Genomic DNA, 20,032 nt, shown 5'->3' with positions numbered 1-20,032 from the left:
CTTCCTCTTCCGGAGCCGGCGCGCTGCGGGCCGGGCCGGCCTCGGCGGCGGGGCGCCAAGGTGGGCTCGGCGGGCCCGGCCGCTCGCCTGGGCCGGGGGGGAGCCGCGGGGCGGGCGGGGGCTTCCCTTGGGCCGCTCCGCTCCGCGGAGGAGCCGGGGGCCCGGGGCGGGTGGCGGGGGCAGGTCCCGGGGGCGCGGCGGCGGCGGCGGTGGCGGTGGTGCTGTGGCGGGGGGCTCGGGGCGGCGGGGCCCGGGCGACGGCGCCTCCCGCGGCAGCCGCCCGGCCGGCCGGCCTGCGGCCCAGGAGAGCTCCCCGTGCGGGGAGCGGGAAGGCGGCGCGGGAGAGCCTGCCCCGGCGGGCGCCGGTCTCCCCTCCGTTTTGCGCCGACCCTTCGGTGGCCGTTGGCGGCCGTTGCGAGGCGGCGGTGGCATGAGGCCGGGTCTCGGTGCCCTGTTGCTCTCTGCTGCGCGTCCGCGGGGCGAGGAGTTTTCCCGGCGTTTTTCAAGGAACCTCTGTTACTTCTGTGTGACGGCTTCCACCCGCGCAATAAATTTCCCGTCCTAGGCGACGGGAAAAGGAGAGTTTGTCCCTTCCAGTGTTTTTGTACTTACTTAAATTTAAATGAAAACTTGAACGTGACCGAAGTTTGCAGCAGAGGGAGCTTTAAAATAATTTGGGTGTTGAAAATAATTTCATCTATTTTTTGGTTTTTTTTTGCGGCAGTGGTTCTGTGCACTCTGAAGCAATGAAATTAAGGTGGTAGAACCAGAGCAGTTCTCTCGAGTTGGGGAAGACTTAGAGCTCTATTTGAGAGAGCTGATAAGCAAGACCTTTTGTTCGAATGCTATGACATGTTAAAAAGAAATGGCTTTAAGGCAAGGCGCTGTGATACAGTGGTCTTTGCTTTAAGTTGTTTAAGGTAGTAAGAGTTTAGCGCAGCCTGTTTAAATAAAACATGTATGTAAATACCAGCAAAGTATAAAACAGTTTTCTAGTACAAGCCTGAGCTGTGTAAGATCATGACTGGAGAACTAAAACAAAACTGGTTCAGCATCTAATGCATTAGAATTAATAATGACAAAAGGTTGCGCTGTTGCCAGACAAAATAATGCAAATGGGCTTTTTCCCCTCTCCCCCTGCCCCATTGTTTCTTTTTGAGAGCTCTTACAAGATTGGAGGGTACTGGTCAGGCACAGGCTGACTGCAAGGAACAAGTGGCTTTGCCATCACGGCCGCTACCTCCCAGAAACGCAGGATTCTCACTTTGGCCTTTGGTTGCTCTGGAGAGGGAATGAATGCCACCACCACCACCAGTTCCAGTGGCTTCCACTAAGGCCTGTGTATATAAGAAGAGACTTAGGGTGCTCATGGTTCCTCCTCTGATGTCAGTTCTTTCCCCCTTCATTTCTTTTCCTTTCTCCCTCTGGTTCACCAGAAGCTATCTGCTGTCTCTCAGCAAGCTACATCTTCTGCAGCACTGGCACCAGAATGCAGCTGAAGGCAGTGCTCTGAGCAGTCCAGGTTGGCCATGTTGCATGGTAGCAGGTGGGAGAATATTCTGTGCCTGTACTTCAGCATTAGCAAAGCCTTAGTAAAAGGCAGTAAAAGGTAGGCTTTGTTTTATTTATCTGGTGATCTTTCCAATTACGTTTGTGTCTTTCCTTTCTTTCTCTCTCCCCCTTATGGAAAACAGGATTTCACTTCTGCGACTTCTTAACTGATTATTTTTTCCTCTCCCTCCATTCCAGCCAAGACAACATGAATGATTTTTTTTAATTTATTTTAAATGTTTTTTTCCTTTTTTCCAGTTCTTGAAATGTAACACTGTAATTAAAGAATGAATTTTAACTTAATGAAGCACAGTGGTTTTCATTTATAAACATTGATACAATGTATTAAATAACATGCCTAGTTTTGAGCAAGACTTAAGCCTACTTGAAGCAGTGGCAATTGCTGGAAAGGTAACAGGGCTAGGCAGGCAGGCAGCTGAGGGATGTTTTGGGAACCACTTATTTCAATGAAATTGGAGTAACAGCAGAGTCTACATAAATTTTTTTTTCTGTAACCTGTAAGATTCTCATTCCACAAATCTGTACCTGCCTAACTTAAAATACTTTGAAGTGTTCAGTCCTTTACTAAATTGGGGTCTCAGTTGTGAATGTAAATTGCTGCTATCTCGTTTAACATTTGCATGATTTGTTGGACCAGGTAACTTGCAATGAGGTGTTAGTAAAGTCATTCTGCCTGAAGTTTAGAATCATGTTCTAGAAAGTCCTCGTTGGGGGACTTTAGATGACAATTGCAGTTGTTAGAGTGAGTGGTTTCTTTGGTATGGGGTATCTGAAGGCTTTATATCAAAGTGTCTAGTGAGTACTAGTAGTGGTGCTAGTATCCTTGGCCAGTCATTGTATCAATCATTTGTTGAAATTAACTTTGCCCTAAGTCAGAGAGCATGGTCCAGTTTGGGTTCTGGATTAAAGACAGTAGAGTGCTTTCGTGGATTACAGGCTTAAAGGAATAAAAGGGGCATAAATGACCTGCACTAGAGGTCCAAGGAGCACAAAGATCCCAGTGAAAGTCAGTGGACATCGTTCACTGCTTCTGTTAAAGGAAGCTGCAGAAACTGTAATTTCAGTGCTTTGGGAGTAGTTCCTGCAAATGCATTAAGGACATCCTACAAAAATTGTGTGACACTGGACTTTTATTTTCTCCATTAAAGGTGAACCATGTCTTTCCATTCCGGGCGAGGATGTCCCCGTGGTCAGGGGGGACCAGGAGCAAGAACTTCAACACAGACCTACCGCCCTCAGAACCTACGGCAGCTTCACCCGCAACAGCCTTCTGTACAATACCAGTATGACCAGCAAACTGCCCCTCCAACAACTTATTCAAATCCTCCAACCACTGGTTACATGCCTCCCAGGCCAGACTTTGTGCCCTATCCTCCTCCAGTGCCCCCTTCCACACAAAATCCCATCAGCCAGTGTCCCATGAGGCCACCATTTCCAAACCACCAGATGAGGCAGAGCTTCCCAGTGCCTCCATGCTTCCCTCCCGCTCCTCCGCCAGTGCCAAATCCTAGCAACACTCCTGTGCCAGGAACTCCTGCTGGGCAAAGCACCTTTCCTTACATGATGCCTCCTCCCACGGTACCGCATCCTCCCCCCCCACCAGTCATACCACAGCAAGTCAACTACCAGCCTGTGTACTCCGCAGGGTATTCACAGCAATCGTTTCCGCCACCAAACTTCAATAGCTATCAGCACAACTCTGGCTCCTTTCCGAGCAGCGCTACCAACAGCAGTGGTGGCAGCAGCCATTTTCGGCACACGAGTCAGTACCAGGGAGAGAAGTCGCAAAGTGATCGACGATCTCCAGACAGGAGCAAGCACTATGACGAGCACCGACATCGTGAACATGCTCACATCCACAGTGACAGGCATCGGTCCACTAACCATGGGGATCGTCGGGATCGAGGCCGGAGTCCAGATAGGAGGAGACAGGAAAGCAGTCGGCACCGGACAGATTATGACAGAGGAAGGATATCACCTCACCACAGAAGTTATGAGCGTAACAGGTAACTTGAGGTACTTTCTGCCTGCAGAGGGAGAGCTGTCATCATTGTCCCATAGTATTTGTTTGCATCAATGTTCTTCCCTCACTCTTGTTTTTCCCTTGAGCTCGGGAGGTAGCCAGTACTCAGGTCCGATGGAGAGAGCTACTGTTTTGACACCTTTCAGGTGTGCTGCTTCTCCCTCACCTTTGTGAGCTGGCAGACTTGTTGCCCTTGTCCCTGGAGATAGCTGGAAGCAAAGAAGCTCTCGTTTGAAAACTGAGTGGATTGCTGAGCAGTGTTCTACTCTCATAGGTATTTACCATAGAAACTTATGCAGATGTGGCATGAAAATAGAGTTGGCACAACTTTGTGCAAAAGACTGTGCTCAACGTTGAGCCTTACAAATGGTTAAATCCCAGCACTTCAAATTTCAAGATTGAGGTAGCAGAGTTAGAGTTCCAGGTGTTAACTTGAATTTGGTCGGTCTTTGGGTGAGCCCTGTATTTGTAGAGAAACAGCACTTGATGGTGTTTATAGCCTGATAGGTGCACATATCTAATCCCTGCAGTGAGGTGGTTTAGTGAAAAGCATGTTGTACGGTGTTCTTCATCCTGCTCTATACTCATCGGAGACCAGCGCAGGTGTGTGCAGACTTCACAGGACCTCCCAGTGGGTGCTTGGACCTGCCTCTGTGATTCTGTTCAGGGTGAAGACCTCAGCAAGCCAGCCTGTGATCTCAAGAGAGGACTGAGGTGAAAATTAGCATACACCAGTTAAAAGAAATAGGCAAGTTGTAGGCTATGTTGACATCTTAGGATTCAGATGGATGAGTGTGGACTGCTTATTTTGGGATGTGTCATGAAGTTTCTGTCCCTCTGCTTCGTAGAAAAACAGCTTTCAAGTTATGAGCTGACCTGATGCAGTTTGTGTGGTGTTTTAGAGCAAACCATCATCAGTTGAATCTTTCAGATGTCTTAGATTTGCTCTCTTCGTGGCTCTTTTTGTGTCTAATGATCTAGGTCACAACACTCAAAGAGAGATACTGGAAAGTTAAGTATTTAAAAATTTATCAGGGCACCTGGATCACATGCTGTAATTTTAGAAGCTCTGAGCTTTCTCATGTCACATGTGAACATGAATTTATGCATAGTGCCTGTGGAAATGAAGCCACTTTGATTTAGATATGCAGAGATTTAATTGCAGAACTGTAGACGGATGTATTCAAGACAAAACCAAAACAAAACCAGACCAAAAAAACAACCCAAACCTCACATTCAGTAAGTTTACTTTGATTTCCAAAAGAGGATTTTCCTAAAACTGAATGCAGCTGGCATTAAGGCACTGGCCTTTTCTTGTATGATGAGCTCGTGGAATTTTCTGCCATTTGTAGGTGACTCAAATATTTGCCACATAATTTCACAACTTGTTGCTTAGAATTTAAAGTTCAGTTTTAAGTTTTGAAAATGCATGTTTTCAGCAGCTTTCCCAAACTTTTGTGGAGTACTGCTTGAGGCCAGCAGCTTCCAGGTCTACTTGACAATGTATCTGCTTATTTTAATGAGGACTCTTTGCCGGTCTTGGTGTGGTTTTTTTGCACAACATCCGTCTCTTAAGCAAATCAGGTGGCATAGAACATGCTCTCTCTGAAGACCGAAATCCATGCTTGAAAAGGCACACACACAGAAGGATGAATGGGTGTGGGGAAGAACAATAGATAATTTATATGAACTTTGTGCTTTGTAAATTTGCATTCTATTTCATGTTATGCATATGGAAGCATAATATATATGTTCATAAATAATCTTGACTCATTCTGTTAGCCCGCCAAACCAACTGAGGCACATGTTTATAATTCCCTGTGTATCAGCAGACTCATTTACTAGGAGATTTGACAGATACACAAATGATTGTGGACTAGCAAGTTGTCAGCTGTTAGCAGAGTAGGAAAACTGCCTGTGTAATCTTTGCTTGCCTCATGTACACAGTAATTTCATAGAATCATTTAGGTTGGAAAAGACTTTTAAGATAATTGAGTCCAACTGTTAACCTAACCCTGCCAACTCCACCACTAAACCATGTCCCTAAGCACCACGTCTACATGTCTTTTAAATACCTCCAGGGATGGCGACTCAAACGCTTCCCTGGGCAGCCTGTTCCGGTCAGTGCCTGACAACCCTTTGGTGAAGAAATTTTTCCTAGTATCCAATCTAAACCTCCCCTGGTACAACTTGAGGCTGTTTCCTTTTGTCCTGTTGCTTGTTACTTGGGAGAAGAGACTGACACCCACCTTGCTATGACCTCCTTTCAGGTAGTTGTAGAGAGCGATAAGGTCTGCCCTCAGCCTCCTTTTTTGCAGAGTAAACAGCCCCAGTTCCCTCAGCTGCTCCTCATAAGACTTGTGCTCTAGACCCTTTCCCAGCTTCGCTGCCCTTCTCTGGACACGCTCCAGCACCTCAATGTCTGTGTTGTAGTGAGGGGTCCAAAACTGAACACAGTATTCGAGGTGCGGCCTCACCGGTGCTGAGTATGGGGGGACAATCACCTCCCTGCTCCTGCTGGCCACACTATTCTGATACAAGCCACGATGCTGTTGGCCTTCTTGGCCACCTGGGCACACTGCTGGCTCATATTCAGCTGGCTGTTGACCATTCCCCCCAGGTCTTTTTCTGCTCAGCAGCTTTCCAGCCACTCTTCCCCAAGCCTTCAGTTAATTTAAAGCCCTTCTGCCCCAGAAATATGTCTGGGTGGTCAAGTTCTATATGTGTATGTGCAAGTTGAGTCTTGTAGATGAGATTCGTAGTTTCAGCATGATGCAGCATTTCTCTGTCTGTCAGTTTTTTGTGTGTGCTTGAGGTGGCTGTCAGGAAGAGAGGGCTTGCCTGAAACACTTGAATGGTTGCAGTGCTTACAAAACTATTGTGCATGGAATAGGTTTTCTTTCCCTTCCTTGAGGCATTAAGAATGGTTAAAGATACAATCTTACCCTTTGCCATTCTTAACAGAAGAGGAAGAATAGCAACAAGTACTGTGGTGAATTTACAGAAGTTACCTCTGTATGGTATGAATTAACCGTCATAATGAGATAGATGGCCTTATGACAAAGGCAGAGGAGATAGGTGACTGTCTCTTACAAATTTCTTGAAGGTCAGCATTAAGAATACCTGGGTTTTTAGCAGTCAGCATGTGTGTGTCATTTAGCATAACATGATCTCAGCCTGCTTCTGTGCTCCTTTCATGTGTGGAATGTATGAAATGCCAGATTTCTCATTTAACTTAAGTTTTGAACTCTCCAAGGGAGCGGGAGAGGGAGAGGCATAGGCACCGTGACAGCAGAAGATCACCATCACCAGACAGATCCTACAAAAAAGATTACAAGAGAGCAGGAAGGTAAGGAAGGTTACATTCAGTCTTTTGTGTATTTGAGGCTCTGTGCATCCACACCTGAGTTTTTGTGTATGTGTATGTGCATATGTGCCTGGTTTGAAACTGAGAAGAGAGTGTCTTAAATTTATAACCGTCTGCTTATATGTGCAAATGTCAGTTATCTCAAGACCTTGGAGAGTTAGAAACAAGATTAATCTCTGGAGAGAGGGCTTCACTGCTGTGTCCTAAAGACGTCTTACATCTGCTTCCATTCCATAAAGTACCAAGATTAAAGTTATTCCATGTTTAGATCATCTTTTAGGAGCTTTTTTTATATTGATGCTCCTTTCCTTATGAATCCTGCGTAGCTGAAATCAGTGCAACATTATTGGCTTTGTAGGCAGAGGAGATAAAAAAAAAAGTAGGTTTCCTACATTCAGCTTTTGAAAGCATTACTCTTGCAACACATAAGGAATATCACAGGTTGTGTTGTTCAAAGGAGTGCCAGAGTTAGAGTAACACAAGCAGTGTGGCTTCTGTATAATCCTTCTAATAAAACCCTAATTCTTTTCTCATGCACATAGTTTGTGGGCTATGTATTAAAACTTCTTTATATTTTAACTTTTAGTTGTGAGTGATGTGACTTTCAGTTTTTAGTGATGAGTTTTCAACTTTGGAACAAAATTAAAAGAAAGTCACTTAGAATTCAAGTAGGAATTTTAATCTAAAATAACATGTATTTTTCATTCTAATTCTTGAGTAAGGTTTAAAATACAAAAGCACTTTCAATTTTAAGTCATTTTTTATAGTAGGTCAAAACTACAAAGTACTCTACTCTTTAAGGTGCAAGTTAAAAGCAGGAAGAGGCAGTTTTTTGCTGTATTTGTTTGATAGAATGATGTACTGATCTGAAGCAAACTATTTGTTTATTATAAAACTGTCATTGTTAAAATAATAAAGAGCTTTGCTTTTGTTTGGTTTGTCCCACTAAGCCGGTCTCCAAGCAGAGAGAGAAAGAGACCCAGATGGGAGGAAGACAGAGAAAGGTGGTCTGAGAACCAGAGCTCCAGCAAAGAGAAAAATTATACTGCTATCAAAGACAAAGAATCAGAGGAGAATGCATCTGAAAAAAATGAAGAGGAAGATGAAGAATTGCTTAAGCCAGTCTGGGTTCGCTGTACCCATTCTGAAAGCTATTATTCCAATGACCCTATGGATCAAGTGGTATGTTTGTCAGAGAACTCTAAAATGACTGTACACAGTCCTTTACTGATCACTTGATTACTTGATTAATATGAACCTTTCAGCAGGTTCATGTTTTGTGTCATTTAATCCTTCTCTCCTCCCAACCATCTCAGTCTTTTAACCTTGTTAAGGGCTTTATTTGTTGGTATTCTTCTCTCTTTTCATCAGTTTCTTCTGTCTGTTTGCATTCAGATTAGTGGTACATGGAAGAGGGGTACTTTTTTTTTTTCTCCAGGAGGGAGGGGCGATTTTTTTTTTCCCATTATACCTGTGTTTGAGCAATGATGCCTCAAGCACCATATATTCACACAACCTTGGAGACATTTTGTACAGAATCAGGAAGTCGGGATTCTTTGTACTTGACAATAACACTTGCTGGTTGAGTAGTGATAGAGGGGGGGAGGTTTCTATGTTTTTGTGGGCTTTTTGTGTTTGTGGCTGGTTGTGGGGTTTTTGTGAGAATGACATGGAGAGTGAATTCATGGTGATTCAAAGCAGGCAACAAAATGAGCTGGGTTTTGTGTTTCTTGTGTGTGCTAAATTCTTTTTAATTGTAAAATACTTTCACAGGTCTCCTGTTTCTTCTAAACCTGTTAAAAATCAATGCTGAGCTGTACTAAATATGCTTAGCCATAGCTCTGCTTCGTTAGGCCAAAGGTTTGATGATAATGCACTAGCAAATGAAGTAATTTCTCTGCTAATTCACCTGGTGGAGCAATGTATTGATACACTAAAGCCTTAACAAGTATTTCCATGTTTCATTGAACTACAGAGATCTGCCTTTTCCCCCTCTTGCTTTTCATCGTGAAACAGTGGTACATGTTGTGTTCTTGTGTTATTTCAACACTGTCTTTTTTTATTGTTGTTGTTTTTCTGTTTTTTTAATTAACAGGGGGACTCTACTGTGGTAGGAACAAGCAAGCTCCGAGATTTGTATGAAAAGTTTGACGAGGAGTTAGGAAAGCGACAGGCAAAGGCAAAAGCAGCCAGGCCACCGTGGGAGCCACCAAAGACCAAGCTGGATGAAGATTTAGGTAGGCAGAAATGATAACAAAGGTCTGAAATGGAATAATCTGTAGTTAACCTGGTTTTGGCAGTTGTGTGTATTTAATAATGTTGTTAGGTTAATCTCTGTTTTTTAAATCCTTCCTTTGCATTGCATATCCAAGGGAGTTTTACTGTTGCTTTTGACTGAAGTAGAGCTAGATTCTTTACCCAGAAAGCCTAAGGGAAAATGGAGAGTATCCAGCACTGCCTTGTGCTAAAGTCTCTTCCATGGCATGAAAGCACCCTGAGCATGATCAGATAGGCCAAAGCATGGTGCACAAGAGGCTTTGAGGAGCTCCTGGTCTTATATTTCTAAAAAGAAAGGAAAGGTAGTGGTGATAAACTCGTATGGCTGCTTGTTATGGCACTGAGTTCATCTTTCTTCTGGATTGTATTTTGGTTGTGCAAATCTGCTTGGTATGATCTTATGCAGAAGTATCAGTTTTCAAACATAGTTTATCTGCATTGTCATGCACCACCTGTATGGATCTTCTTTCAGTGAAATAAGTGTTAACTTTATCAGTTATTGGGGAAATACTGGTTGAATTAGCAGGGCATACTTTTTGACAGCAATTTGTCTACTCGGGAGTCAGTGAAAGCTATTTTTTTTTATTTTGTTTTGTGAGAACTGTTAGCTGTTCCTTTTGTACTTCCAGCATTTCAGTGTTTCCCAGTGTGTTTTTCAGTCAGTTGCATTAGTTCAAAAAAGTCTTAGGCATATCACATTAATTTAGATACTCTGTTGGGCTTGCCCTTTAACTGATGCTTCATGTTTGCCCATTGAGCTGCTTCAGACTCTCATATCTGAGCTTAGAAATTTTAAAAATCACATATCAAAAATTCTAAAGTTGAAATACAGGTATATAATGACATGATCAGTTACAAGCTGGCAGTATAAAAAGATACAATAAAGGTGAAAGAAAAAATAAACAGATCAAATAAAATGTGAATTCACTATTGTAAAGGAAATGCCTTTCTTACCATTTTTTGAACAGTGGATTTGCACATATTTAAATTCTGTCAAGAATTGCTAGCAAAGTTAACTGTAGGGTTTTTCAGGAGGTATATTTTCATGTGGATGAAGCAAGGACAAAACTGCTACATTCAACATACCTGTGTAAAGCTTCACTTCCTCAGATCTCTGCAGAAAGAGTTCCTTTGCTGCTCCAGGCTAAAATATGAGAGGGCCAAGAGCAACTTACCTGTGTTTCTTTATCCACTCTTTCTGGAAGACCTGAAGGCTCTGCGTTTGCACTGGTCCCCTGGGCTGACTTGGTGTCTGTGCCAGCTTCTTCTACAGCCATGCTTCTATAGTGTCTAACAGTTTGTCTTATTTTGTACTTAACTAAATGCTCTGTTTTGCCTTGTGTTAGCAGTAGTTGTGTGTTGTAGTGAGATAGCAATACACTGCAAGAGCACTTTTAGATCGTGAAAGGCTGATTTCAATATGTGAAATCCAAAAGTTCTGCATTGGTCTTTCAGAACTCCAGCTTACTTTCACAGGTCCCACACTCATTTTGCACCTAAAATTATACAACTGATTAATGTTTATCAGAGAACTTTTAAAACTCGAATGTTTGTGAATATTTGTAGGAATATACATGTATGCACATTTAGACAAAACTTGATTTCAACTGAGCATATATGACCTATGTAAACTACATGTCCCAAGGTTGTATTTTAATAACACCTTAGGCTGAATTATGGACTGTATAAAAATACATCTTGATTTTTTTTTTTTAAAGGAAACATTTTACTAGTAATATTTTCTTATGTTCTCTCTCCTTTTTCTTTTAACTAAGGAGGGTCTGGTATTCAATAAATACACATTTTAAACCATAGTTGCACAGTATTTCAAAGCACTGGCAATGTAGTAATATGTTTTCTCTTAAGTCAAAACTTAGAAATGGAAGAAATGTTGCATCCCTCCTTCCAAGAATAATAAACCTTACTTGCATCATGGTATGTGTCTTGACTATGAAGGTACTTATTTAAATTGGAGCTGGAGAGATTTATGGAAATGAGTGACATTTCGTGCATAAGGAAGGGAGTCGCTTCTAAGTACCACAGGAGGTTAGAGATATGTAAGGAGGAAAACTCACAGAACAGGGCTTCCAAAAAACGTACAATGGGATTCACTCAGCTAGTAGTAGTTCCAGGTTTTCTTCTTGTCTGTGGTTTCTAACGTGATAATGGATTTATTAGAAATAATTGATTTTGAAAAATGAGTTTAACAGTACATGTTCTATAATAATTCTACACATGTGCTGTTTCAAAACTCTTAAATAGATAATGTTCTGCTACAGACAGGAATATTTTTAGGTAAAATGAAACTAGACATAAGCACTTTGCTCATAGCAAGCAGAATTAACTTTTAAACAGCAAGACATTCTGTTTAGCTCATGCTAGTGACCTTATGTATATTCTTTCTCTTTTCTCTCTAATGTTTTTTTCCCTTCCCACCTCTCCCCCCTTCCTTTTTTCCTTTACGGTAATACTTGTGTTGGTTATAGCTCTATAATCTTTATTGTCAAGTAACTGAAATTGTTCTTCCACAACTGATCAGTGGTGCTCCTGGACAGCCAACAGCAATCTCTCATGCATGCAAACAGATGCAGTTGTTATAGGCATTTAATATCCATAGCATTTGCTGTCATTTTTAATTAAAAATGCAGTTGCTGTTCCTCTTTTTGTTAGTGTGAATGTCATGCACAGATTTAATAACTTCCGGTATGCCACAGTTAGCTATGTCATGGTAGAGAATGGCTTGCTATTGGAGAAGAGAGTGTGTGGAAGTGTTTTTCAGCTGACTTTATTTTTCCTCTGTGAATCAGAGAGCTCCAGTGACTCAGATTGTGACTCTGAAGAGGACAGCAGCTGCTCTAGCAGTTCAGATTCAGATGTTTTTGACGTCATTGCAGAAATTAAGCGTAAAAAAGCACACCCTGATCGTCTCCATGAAGAACTATGGTACAATGATCCAGGACAGGTATGGTGAGAGGAGAAAGTACTGTGTGTCTGAAAGTCGTTCTCCTCTGTAGACCATAAATTCTGCGTTGTTCTCAAACATGCTGAGTGACATCTATTTCAATACGCATTTTTTAACCTCCTTTCCCCTTTTCTCTTTCATCTTCTTCAAAGCACTTCACTTTTGATTTCAAGAGTGTGGTTGCAGCTCATGAATCCTGGGGATTATTCAGCTGGAATCATATCTGACAGTGTTAATAAAACCTGAATTGCTAACAATGTACTAATGCTGTCCTCTTAGCCCTGAGATAAAGGTACACAGATGAATTCTGGGATGGAGAAAAGGCAACGTGTTTACCTCCTTTACAAATTTTTCACCTAAAAGCTCTCACCTCATAATGATAAATAATGTTTTAAATATGCAATTAATGCTCCTAATTTCTTGTCTAATGGTTCTTTTGTAATTGCATGGAGATTATAGTTCTCATTAAATGTAATTGCTGAGCTCATGAAGTGCTGTTTTGAATGTATACATGGCACAGAAGACTAGTTTTTGTTTGCAAATTTGCCATCTTCATCTTTCTTACTTAAATATTTTACAGTTTATTCTAACTCCTTGTCAAGTGGCACCTCAGTAAATTTATTTTTCTGGCACTTTGTGTGATGCACGAGTTTAGCATGCAACAAATCATAAAGCAAAGAGTTACTGCAATGCTTATTGCCACTGTGGTAATTCAAAGGTCTGTTGAATATTCTATTACAGACTCATATTTATGCTTCTAGTTAAAAAAAATAATAATTTGAGCATAGCTAGGTGTTCTTATTTGTATGGAAAACAAAATTAGTGAACTGTTTGGATATTTAACTAAAAAAATGTGTAGCTCTTGGGCACACTTCAAAGTAATGTTCTAGGCCAGAGTATTAGCTAAATAAAAAGCAGTGGAATAACTGTAGTATGAATAGATTCAGGAATGTGTGGTTTATAAGTTTCCTGCTGAAAAACTTTCTTTCCCCAAAACTTTCTTGAGGCTGACTCTTCATCTTTCTTGAAGAGGATCAAATCAGATCATGGTGAGCTTGCCAGTGCTGTACCTCTTCTGGATAGATTTTATTTGAAAATATTTGAAATTTTCCTAGGTATTTATCTAGTATGCCAAAATGCTTTCTAACTATCACTACATAAACCAGGATTGATTGGTGTGCACACTGGCACGTACAAGTACACTGTCTGACACGGAACTGGATTTTTAGGATGGATCTTCCCAACCCTTCAATCTGAGCAGTATGTTTGCAACTTTGGATAATCTCCAGCAGTGCTGGCAGTTGCCAGAAAATAAATTGTTAAAGCTGATGCCACCACAGTGGCCTTTTTCTTACAAGTGTTATCTGCTTGTTTGTGTTGCCCTGATGGTCAGAGAAAGTTAGAAGCCATTGCCCATGTAAAATTGTGATCTTTCAACATCATTTTATCATCACTTCTTGAGTGTTTTTACTGCATTTTTTTCCATGAGTGGTGTCATTAGGGACAAGATAGATATGTATCTGACTTGCTCCTCAAGACCTGGGCTTTACAGGTACTTCACATCTCTCAATTTAGGTCTGTGCATTTAGTGTAACAGAGGCAGTTAGTGCTGAACAGAGCAAAGAATTAAGGATGAGATTTTCAAAAATAAGTGATGATTATTTTAATAGCCTCAGTAGGCCCTTATTTTTGGGGCAGTGTTGAGCAATTTGGTATTGACTGCATTTTTTAACTCTTCTGTTTTGTGGCTGTATAAGCCAGTGAGTAAGTATGCTTTTACCTATAAGCATGATTCAGTTTCATTGAGCCTGTACTTTCCTCAAGGGTCTCAGAGTGTGGAAAAGAATGTGTGAACAAAAAGCCATTGTGTCACTCTGTTGTTGAGATTACGTGACTTAAGTTCCCCAAGGAGATGAGATGTGCCCTACTTCTTACATTCCTTTGCATGTATGCATTGTGCCAGCCTGAAGAAATTAAACTGAGATGAACATTCAGAGAATTAACGTCAAAACTAAAAAGTTGCCTCCCTCTCCCAATTGTCTAAAGACTACAGTAACAGCAGTTTGGTGGTTCTTGCTTCCTGAGGTATCTTCACTTTATATCTATTGTATGATGATACTATTTAGCCCCACCATGGATGCTCTTTACATTTTAAGGCTGCTTATAATGGCATGGAAAGTTCTGCTGGTTTTTGTATTCCATTGCAAGGTTGTTTTTTTTCCTAAGTCTAAAAAAACATGCTTCATTCCTTGGATTCAAACTTTGAAAAACTTCATTAAAGCCTGGGACTGGGAACTTAATTTGTTTCTCTAGTTTGGTTCTGGATTTTTTTTGTTGGATTTCTGCAATGAGCATGATGTTCAGAGCAGAAAGCTTTAGGGTATTGTAATTGATAGTCTGCATTGAAATTGATCATAAAAGTGGAAAGAAAGATGCTAGCTTTATACCGTGTGCAATGGCCCTTTTGGTATAGCTACTTGATGCACCCATAGAGAATACTGAAGTGGATATTTTTTCCCCTTCCTCTTTTTTACTCATCTGTTCATAGGATGGATTTGAAGTGTTCCCATTAGTTCTTTAAAGTACTGAGTAAAAATCTTCAAATGGTCTGCTTTGCATACTTAGGGTGATAGCCTCGCCACATGGCAGAGGGGTTAGTCAGGGATGGGATTTCAGTCAGTGAACTTAGTGGAACTGTTTGAACATGGAGATTTCAGCATGTAAATATTTGTATGTGCATGTTTAGGGCCTGAATTTTGTTTTAGGCAGACAGCGTGCTGTTGTACGTATAAGAAGTGGAAAAGATGTATATGATAGTAGAGTGGTACAATTCTGCTGAGAGCATTTTTCTGTCTTGTGCTTCTGAAACCGTGATGAAGTTCTAATGCGATTGTGCAGTTTTCTTACATTAGTCTATACTGTTTTCAGTTTTATTGGCTTAAGAACATCCACTTAATCTAAGCATGACAGGCTTTTAGAAGCATCAGCACTCTGGGCATTAAAACCAACATACTTTTCCAAAACAATTTTTCAATAAAAACAGAATCCTATTTTGTTTTTGACAGATGAATGATGGACCTTTGTGCAAGTGCAGTGCTAAAGCCCGACGAACGGGAATAAGACATGGCATTTATCCTGGCGAAGAGGTAAGTAATTCTAAGAATTGCAATTATGAATACAAACTTGCTGCTGTAAGGTCATACTTGGGTTGATTTGATTTTTTTTTTTCCCCATGATTTACACGCTGAGTAAAAACTCCTATGCAACTTTAAATCACTTAGCTGTGTAACCTTACATTTAAAATGCAATACTGGTAATGAAATCCACCTGAAAACTATGGAAAACTTTTGCCTGCGTTTGTTTAGTTCTAGGTGCTGGTTTTGTTTTTTTTGAAGTTTCTGAAATGCAATTACATTAATAAAAAAGAACTTGTGGTCAAAGATCTACCATCTTCAAGTGGATGAGTATGTTATGAGGGCCCTCTTTGTGAAGGGACTGCTTTAAAAGTCAAAGTAAGTAAAACAGTAATTCTGCTGCTGACAGGAGCAGGAAGCTTGTCAGGAGGTGTTCTTGCCTTAGCACTAGAGTGTGTCTGCACTGCAAACTGTCAAACAGTCTATTACCTTCTTTGTGGATACGTGATTAGACAAAATGACTTCATCAGCTTCCTGAAACACATTTCAGAATTGTAGTGCCTTTCTTTTGAAAAATGTTGTTGAAATAGCGTTTGGTTATTTTCCTTAGACATATTCATTTGTACAGAGCATGCTTTGTGATCAGTATTGTTTCTGGAAATAAAAACAGTGCTTGGATGGCCTCAAGCTTTTTTATTCTAAGAAACTTTGGTTTTGTGAAAGAATTGGAGAATGTTAATATGTAGGGTTTACAATTTACCTTTTGTAATTTTTCTTGAAGAATTTCATTTTTCAATATGCCTTTTTACATATATTTACTGAAACATTCTTTTATTTCTCTGCAGTTAAGGATTTATGAATGTTTCTGTAAGTTATTCCAGTTCAGAAAAATAACTTTGGTCTGAAGCTTGCTATAAATCACTCCAGTTCAGGATCAGTTCCTCCCCACATTGTCTTTAGTGTTTTTCTTGCAGAGGAGGAGGGAGAAAATTTAGGAGGAGGAAACTATGTAAAACTTGCTGCATGAAGGCAGCTGCTCCCTGGAGCAAGGCCAGCTGGGAATTTGAGGTTTCAGAACATCTTTTAGGATATCATTATAGAATCATAGAATGGTTTGGGTTGGAAGGGACCCTAAAGATCATGTAGTTCCAACCCTCCTGCCATGGGCAGGGACACCTTCCACTAGACCAGGTTGCTCAAAGCCCCATCCAACCTGGCCTTGAACACTTCCAGGGATGGGATATCCACAGCATCTCCAGGCAACCTGTTCCAGTGCCTCACCACCCTCACAGTGAAGAACTTCTTCCTGACATCTAATCTAAATCTGCCCTCTTTCAGTTTAAAGCCATTAGCCCTCGTCCTATCACTACATGCCCTTGTAAAAAGTCCCTCTCCAGCTTTCTTGTAGGCCACCTTCAGGTACTGGAAGGCTGCTATAAGGTGTCCCCGGAGCCTTCTCTTCTCTTCTCTTCTCCAGGCTGAACACCCCCAACTCTCTCAGCCTGTCTTCATAGGAGAGGTGCTCCAGTCCCCTGATCATCCTCATGGCCTTCCTCTGGTCTCGGTCAAGCAGGTCCACGTCCTTCTTATGTTGGGGGCCTTAGAGCTGAATGCAGTCTCCAGGTGGGGTCTCACCAGAGCGGAGCAGAGGGGCAGAATCATCTCCCTCACCCTGCTGGTCAAGCTTCTTTTGATGCAGCCCAGGATATGGTTGGCTTTCTGGGCTGCAAACGCATGTTGGTGCATCACGTTGAGCTCATCAACCACTATACTAGTTCTCTTCAACCAATGTACTAGTTTTTACAGTGTCGTGTAGATAAAACTGCCTAGTTTTAAACTACCTGGTTTGTAACTGTCTTGTCTCAGCAGCGAGAAGCTCAATTTGGGGATGAAGAGCCAGAGTAACTACCCTACTTATTGGATGGGTTTTGCAAAGCGCATAGAGCTGCATAGTGGTGTAGCTATCTTGCCATCTCAATCAGGCCAACTTTTGTAACGCTGTTTAAAGTAGTACCCTGCTTGCTGCAGTGATTTTTTTCATTTTTTTTTTTTCCATGCAGACAGATGTATTCCAAACAGGGGGGTGGCAGCCTTTGAACTGCAGCAAATTGGATGTAGGGCATAGGAGAAGCTGGTTTTGTCTGACTCTTGAGGATTTTAAAGGTCTTTAAAGGTCCTTTTAAAGGAGCTCTTTAAACTGGACTGCTTCAGAACAGGCTGGAAGAAAACATGAATTCCAGGTGTTTGCTGTTGCATCAGAGTGCATGGAGGACTGGCTGCCTTTGGACCTGACAGGCAGGCATTACAACCTGGCAGACAGAGCAGGGTTACCAGAGCTGCCTGTGGTGATAGATTAATCCCTTCTCTTCAGGCCCCAGATTTGCCCCAAGCAGATGAGCTGATACCTGTCTATCTTGATAGCATACTTTGAGATTTTCTCATGTGAGGTCCAGGTTCATTTTTGTAAGCTTTTTAAAATCAGTTTCCTGAAACAAATTATTCTGGTACGTAAACAACTAACTGCTGTGTGCAAGAAAGATGGAGAGTCAGAAGGAAAATGAAAAAACTACAGCAGTGTTTTTCACCTTTTTTTCCTTTTGAATAGCTTTAAAAATATTTCTGAAAGTGAAAAATGAAGATAAGGCCACATTTTCCCTCTTCCCAGAATGCTTAATTATGACTACCTGCTTTTATTTAATTTTTCCTAGTGCATATTTCATGGCTATTAGAAATGCTTTATTCTCTCTTTTAATCTAAATTTGCCTTGACTCTACACATAATTCTACTTATCTCTTTCTTTAAGCCCATTAAACCATGTCGCCCCATGACCAACAATGCTGGAAGACTATACCACTATCGAATTACTGTGTCGCCTCCCACAAACTTCTTAGTAAGTACTTTATAAATAATTCTAACTAGGACTCTAATTTTGTTTCCAGTGATGGAAGTAGTACTGCTTCTTGCTTACTCCCTGGTGGTTTTGTTTGCTTTTTTAAGACAGACAGACCTACTGTTATTGAGTATGATGACCATGAATATATCTTTGAAGGGTTCTCAATGTTTGCACATGCCCCACTAACAAACGTAAGTATTTTCATTACTTACATATGTGGGATTTGTTTGGAAGGTAAGCTGTTTCTGCCCTTAAGTAGAACTTCTCTAAAACAATGATACGTGTATGTTACAAACATCTCTCCAGCACTGGGGACAGGGGAAAGACATTTGTGCTGATGAGTCTCAGGTTTGGTCTTGACTAATTGTGGTGAGCATTGTCTTCAGACTGTGATGTGCATCACAGTAATGTTTTTACATGTTTCACAGTTTGGAAGTGAAATAAATCATGGAATAACTTGTTAAAACTGTTAATTAGATTTCAATTGGGTGAGCAGGTTTGTTAAGTTGGAAAAGCTTAACAAAACGGCAACATCAACAAAAATAGGTTTTACCTTTAAGTGACAAATGGACTTTTTTCAGAGCTCTGCTCTAAAGGGATTTCTCTCTTCTAAAAACTTACCTAGACGTATCCGCTACTTTCCAACATCTGTTCAGCTTCTTCAGGAACTAGGCAAGTTACGATTTTTATTAAAAGCTGTACGTATTTAAAGGCAATTAATTTCATGCTTTGAAAGCAAATATAACAAGAAAAGGACATGATCGGTCCCTGACTGCCCTGCTTTTCCAATATAAGCTGAGTTAGCCATATCTGAATGAAAAATATGCGAAGACTTAAATTTCTGTACACTTGAAGGTTTTTTTGGTATCTTGATATTTCAAGAACTGTTTTTTTCAAATGCTGTAGTGTTTGTTTCCTTCATTTTTCTACCTATTACTAGCTACACCACCAATGCTAAAACCCAGTATAAGAATGGTTGTCAGTACAGGACTGGGATGTAAGAATACTGGAACTGAGGGGCACTGAGAAGGAAGTACATTTTTCCTGACAGCTTGCTTATGTAAAACATATGACAACACTTTACTTTTGGTGAGCTGGGGAAAGGACTCATGTTGACAAGAAGTCAGTGAGAGAGTGGAGTTCAGCCTGTGGTGTGGCAGTGTGAAGCACTCCTGCCCAGTAACATTAACTCAGCCTTGGGGTTCAAGGCAGATTGACCCAAGGCTTTACGTTTTCACTTTGCAAATGAGCAAAAAGGACCGGTTTCGTTTTACTCCCATTAAAAGGATAAAGAGACCACCTTATCTTTATAATTTTTGTGTCTACTGCATGACAGAAAGGCAAAGAATTATGGAAATCTTTAATATATAGAGAACAAGGAAAACTGTGTGTGATATGAGTAGTTAATGAAGACATTTTGTTTACTCTTCCTGTGAAGTGCATGTGTGTGTTTTCTCATTCCAAGTAGGGGAAGTGATCGGTAGCAAATTATTACTTTTTTACAGAGTTAAATACAAAGCAACACTGCATTGTCAGTTCCTGTTACTAACAGGTATAAAGACCTTTGGAACGAGTCTCTTGCTGTCTTGAGATGATTTTTGGCAACATAGAAACTGCTGTTTGAGAGACATTTTGGAACACATTTGATAAAAGGGAAGTGGCAAAGGGTAGCAAAAATAGAGATCTGAACACCAAGATCTTTGAATGAACCAAATTTCTGTAATCTGACATCTTAGCCTTGCACACAGTTAGAAGTCTTACTGCTGTTATTACTATTACTCAGTAATAATTGAGCAGGTCAGAT

At 41.0% G+C, this 20,032-nt stretch overlaps 1 protein-coding gene across 5 annotated transcripts in view; it reads left to right on the top strand.

The window, feature by feature from the left end:
• The first annotated feature begins 1 nt into the window (after position 1).
• Positions 2–20,032, top strand: part of DROSHA (drosha ribonuclease III) — a 76,131-nt gene continuing 56,100 nt past the window's right edge. Inside the window, exons 1-10 of one of the 5 annotated variants that reach the window (XM_069808923.1) lie at positions 18–60; positions 1,437–1,609; positions 2,721–3,578; positions 6,852–6,944; positions 7,913–8,144; positions 9,058–9,199; positions 12,047–12,201; positions 15,267–15,347; positions 18,139–18,225; positions 18,333–18,419. In XM_069808923.1, the coding sequence (XP_069665024.1) occupies positions 2,728–3,578; positions 6,852–6,944; positions 7,913–8,144; positions 9,058–9,199; positions 12,047–12,201; positions 15,267–15,347; positions 18,139–18,225; positions 18,333–18,419 (1,728 nt within the window). In that variant the 5' untranslated portion in view covers positions 18–60; positions 1,437–1,609; positions 2,721–2,727. Of the gene's footprint in view, positions 61–378; positions 1,610–2,720; positions 3,579–6,851; positions 6,945–7,912; positions 8,145–9,057; positions 9,200–12,046; positions 12,202–15,266; positions 15,348–18,138; positions 18,226–18,332; positions 18,420–20,032 lie in introns of those variants that run through there. The other 4 variants (XM_069808926.1, XM_069808924.1, XM_069808925.1 and 1 more) reach the window with 4 other exon arrangements.

Source organism: Haliaeetus albicilla, chromosome 21 (assembly GCF_947461875.1).
Source record: "Haliaeetus albicilla chromosome 21, bHalAlb1.1, whole genome shotgun sequence".
NCBI classification, from domain to species: Eukaryota; Metazoa; Chordata; class Aves; order Accipitriformes; family Accipitridae; genus Haliaeetus; species Haliaeetus albicilla.
Note: the sequence above shows the minus strand (reverse complement) of the source record. Positions and strands in the feature narration are given on the sequence as shown.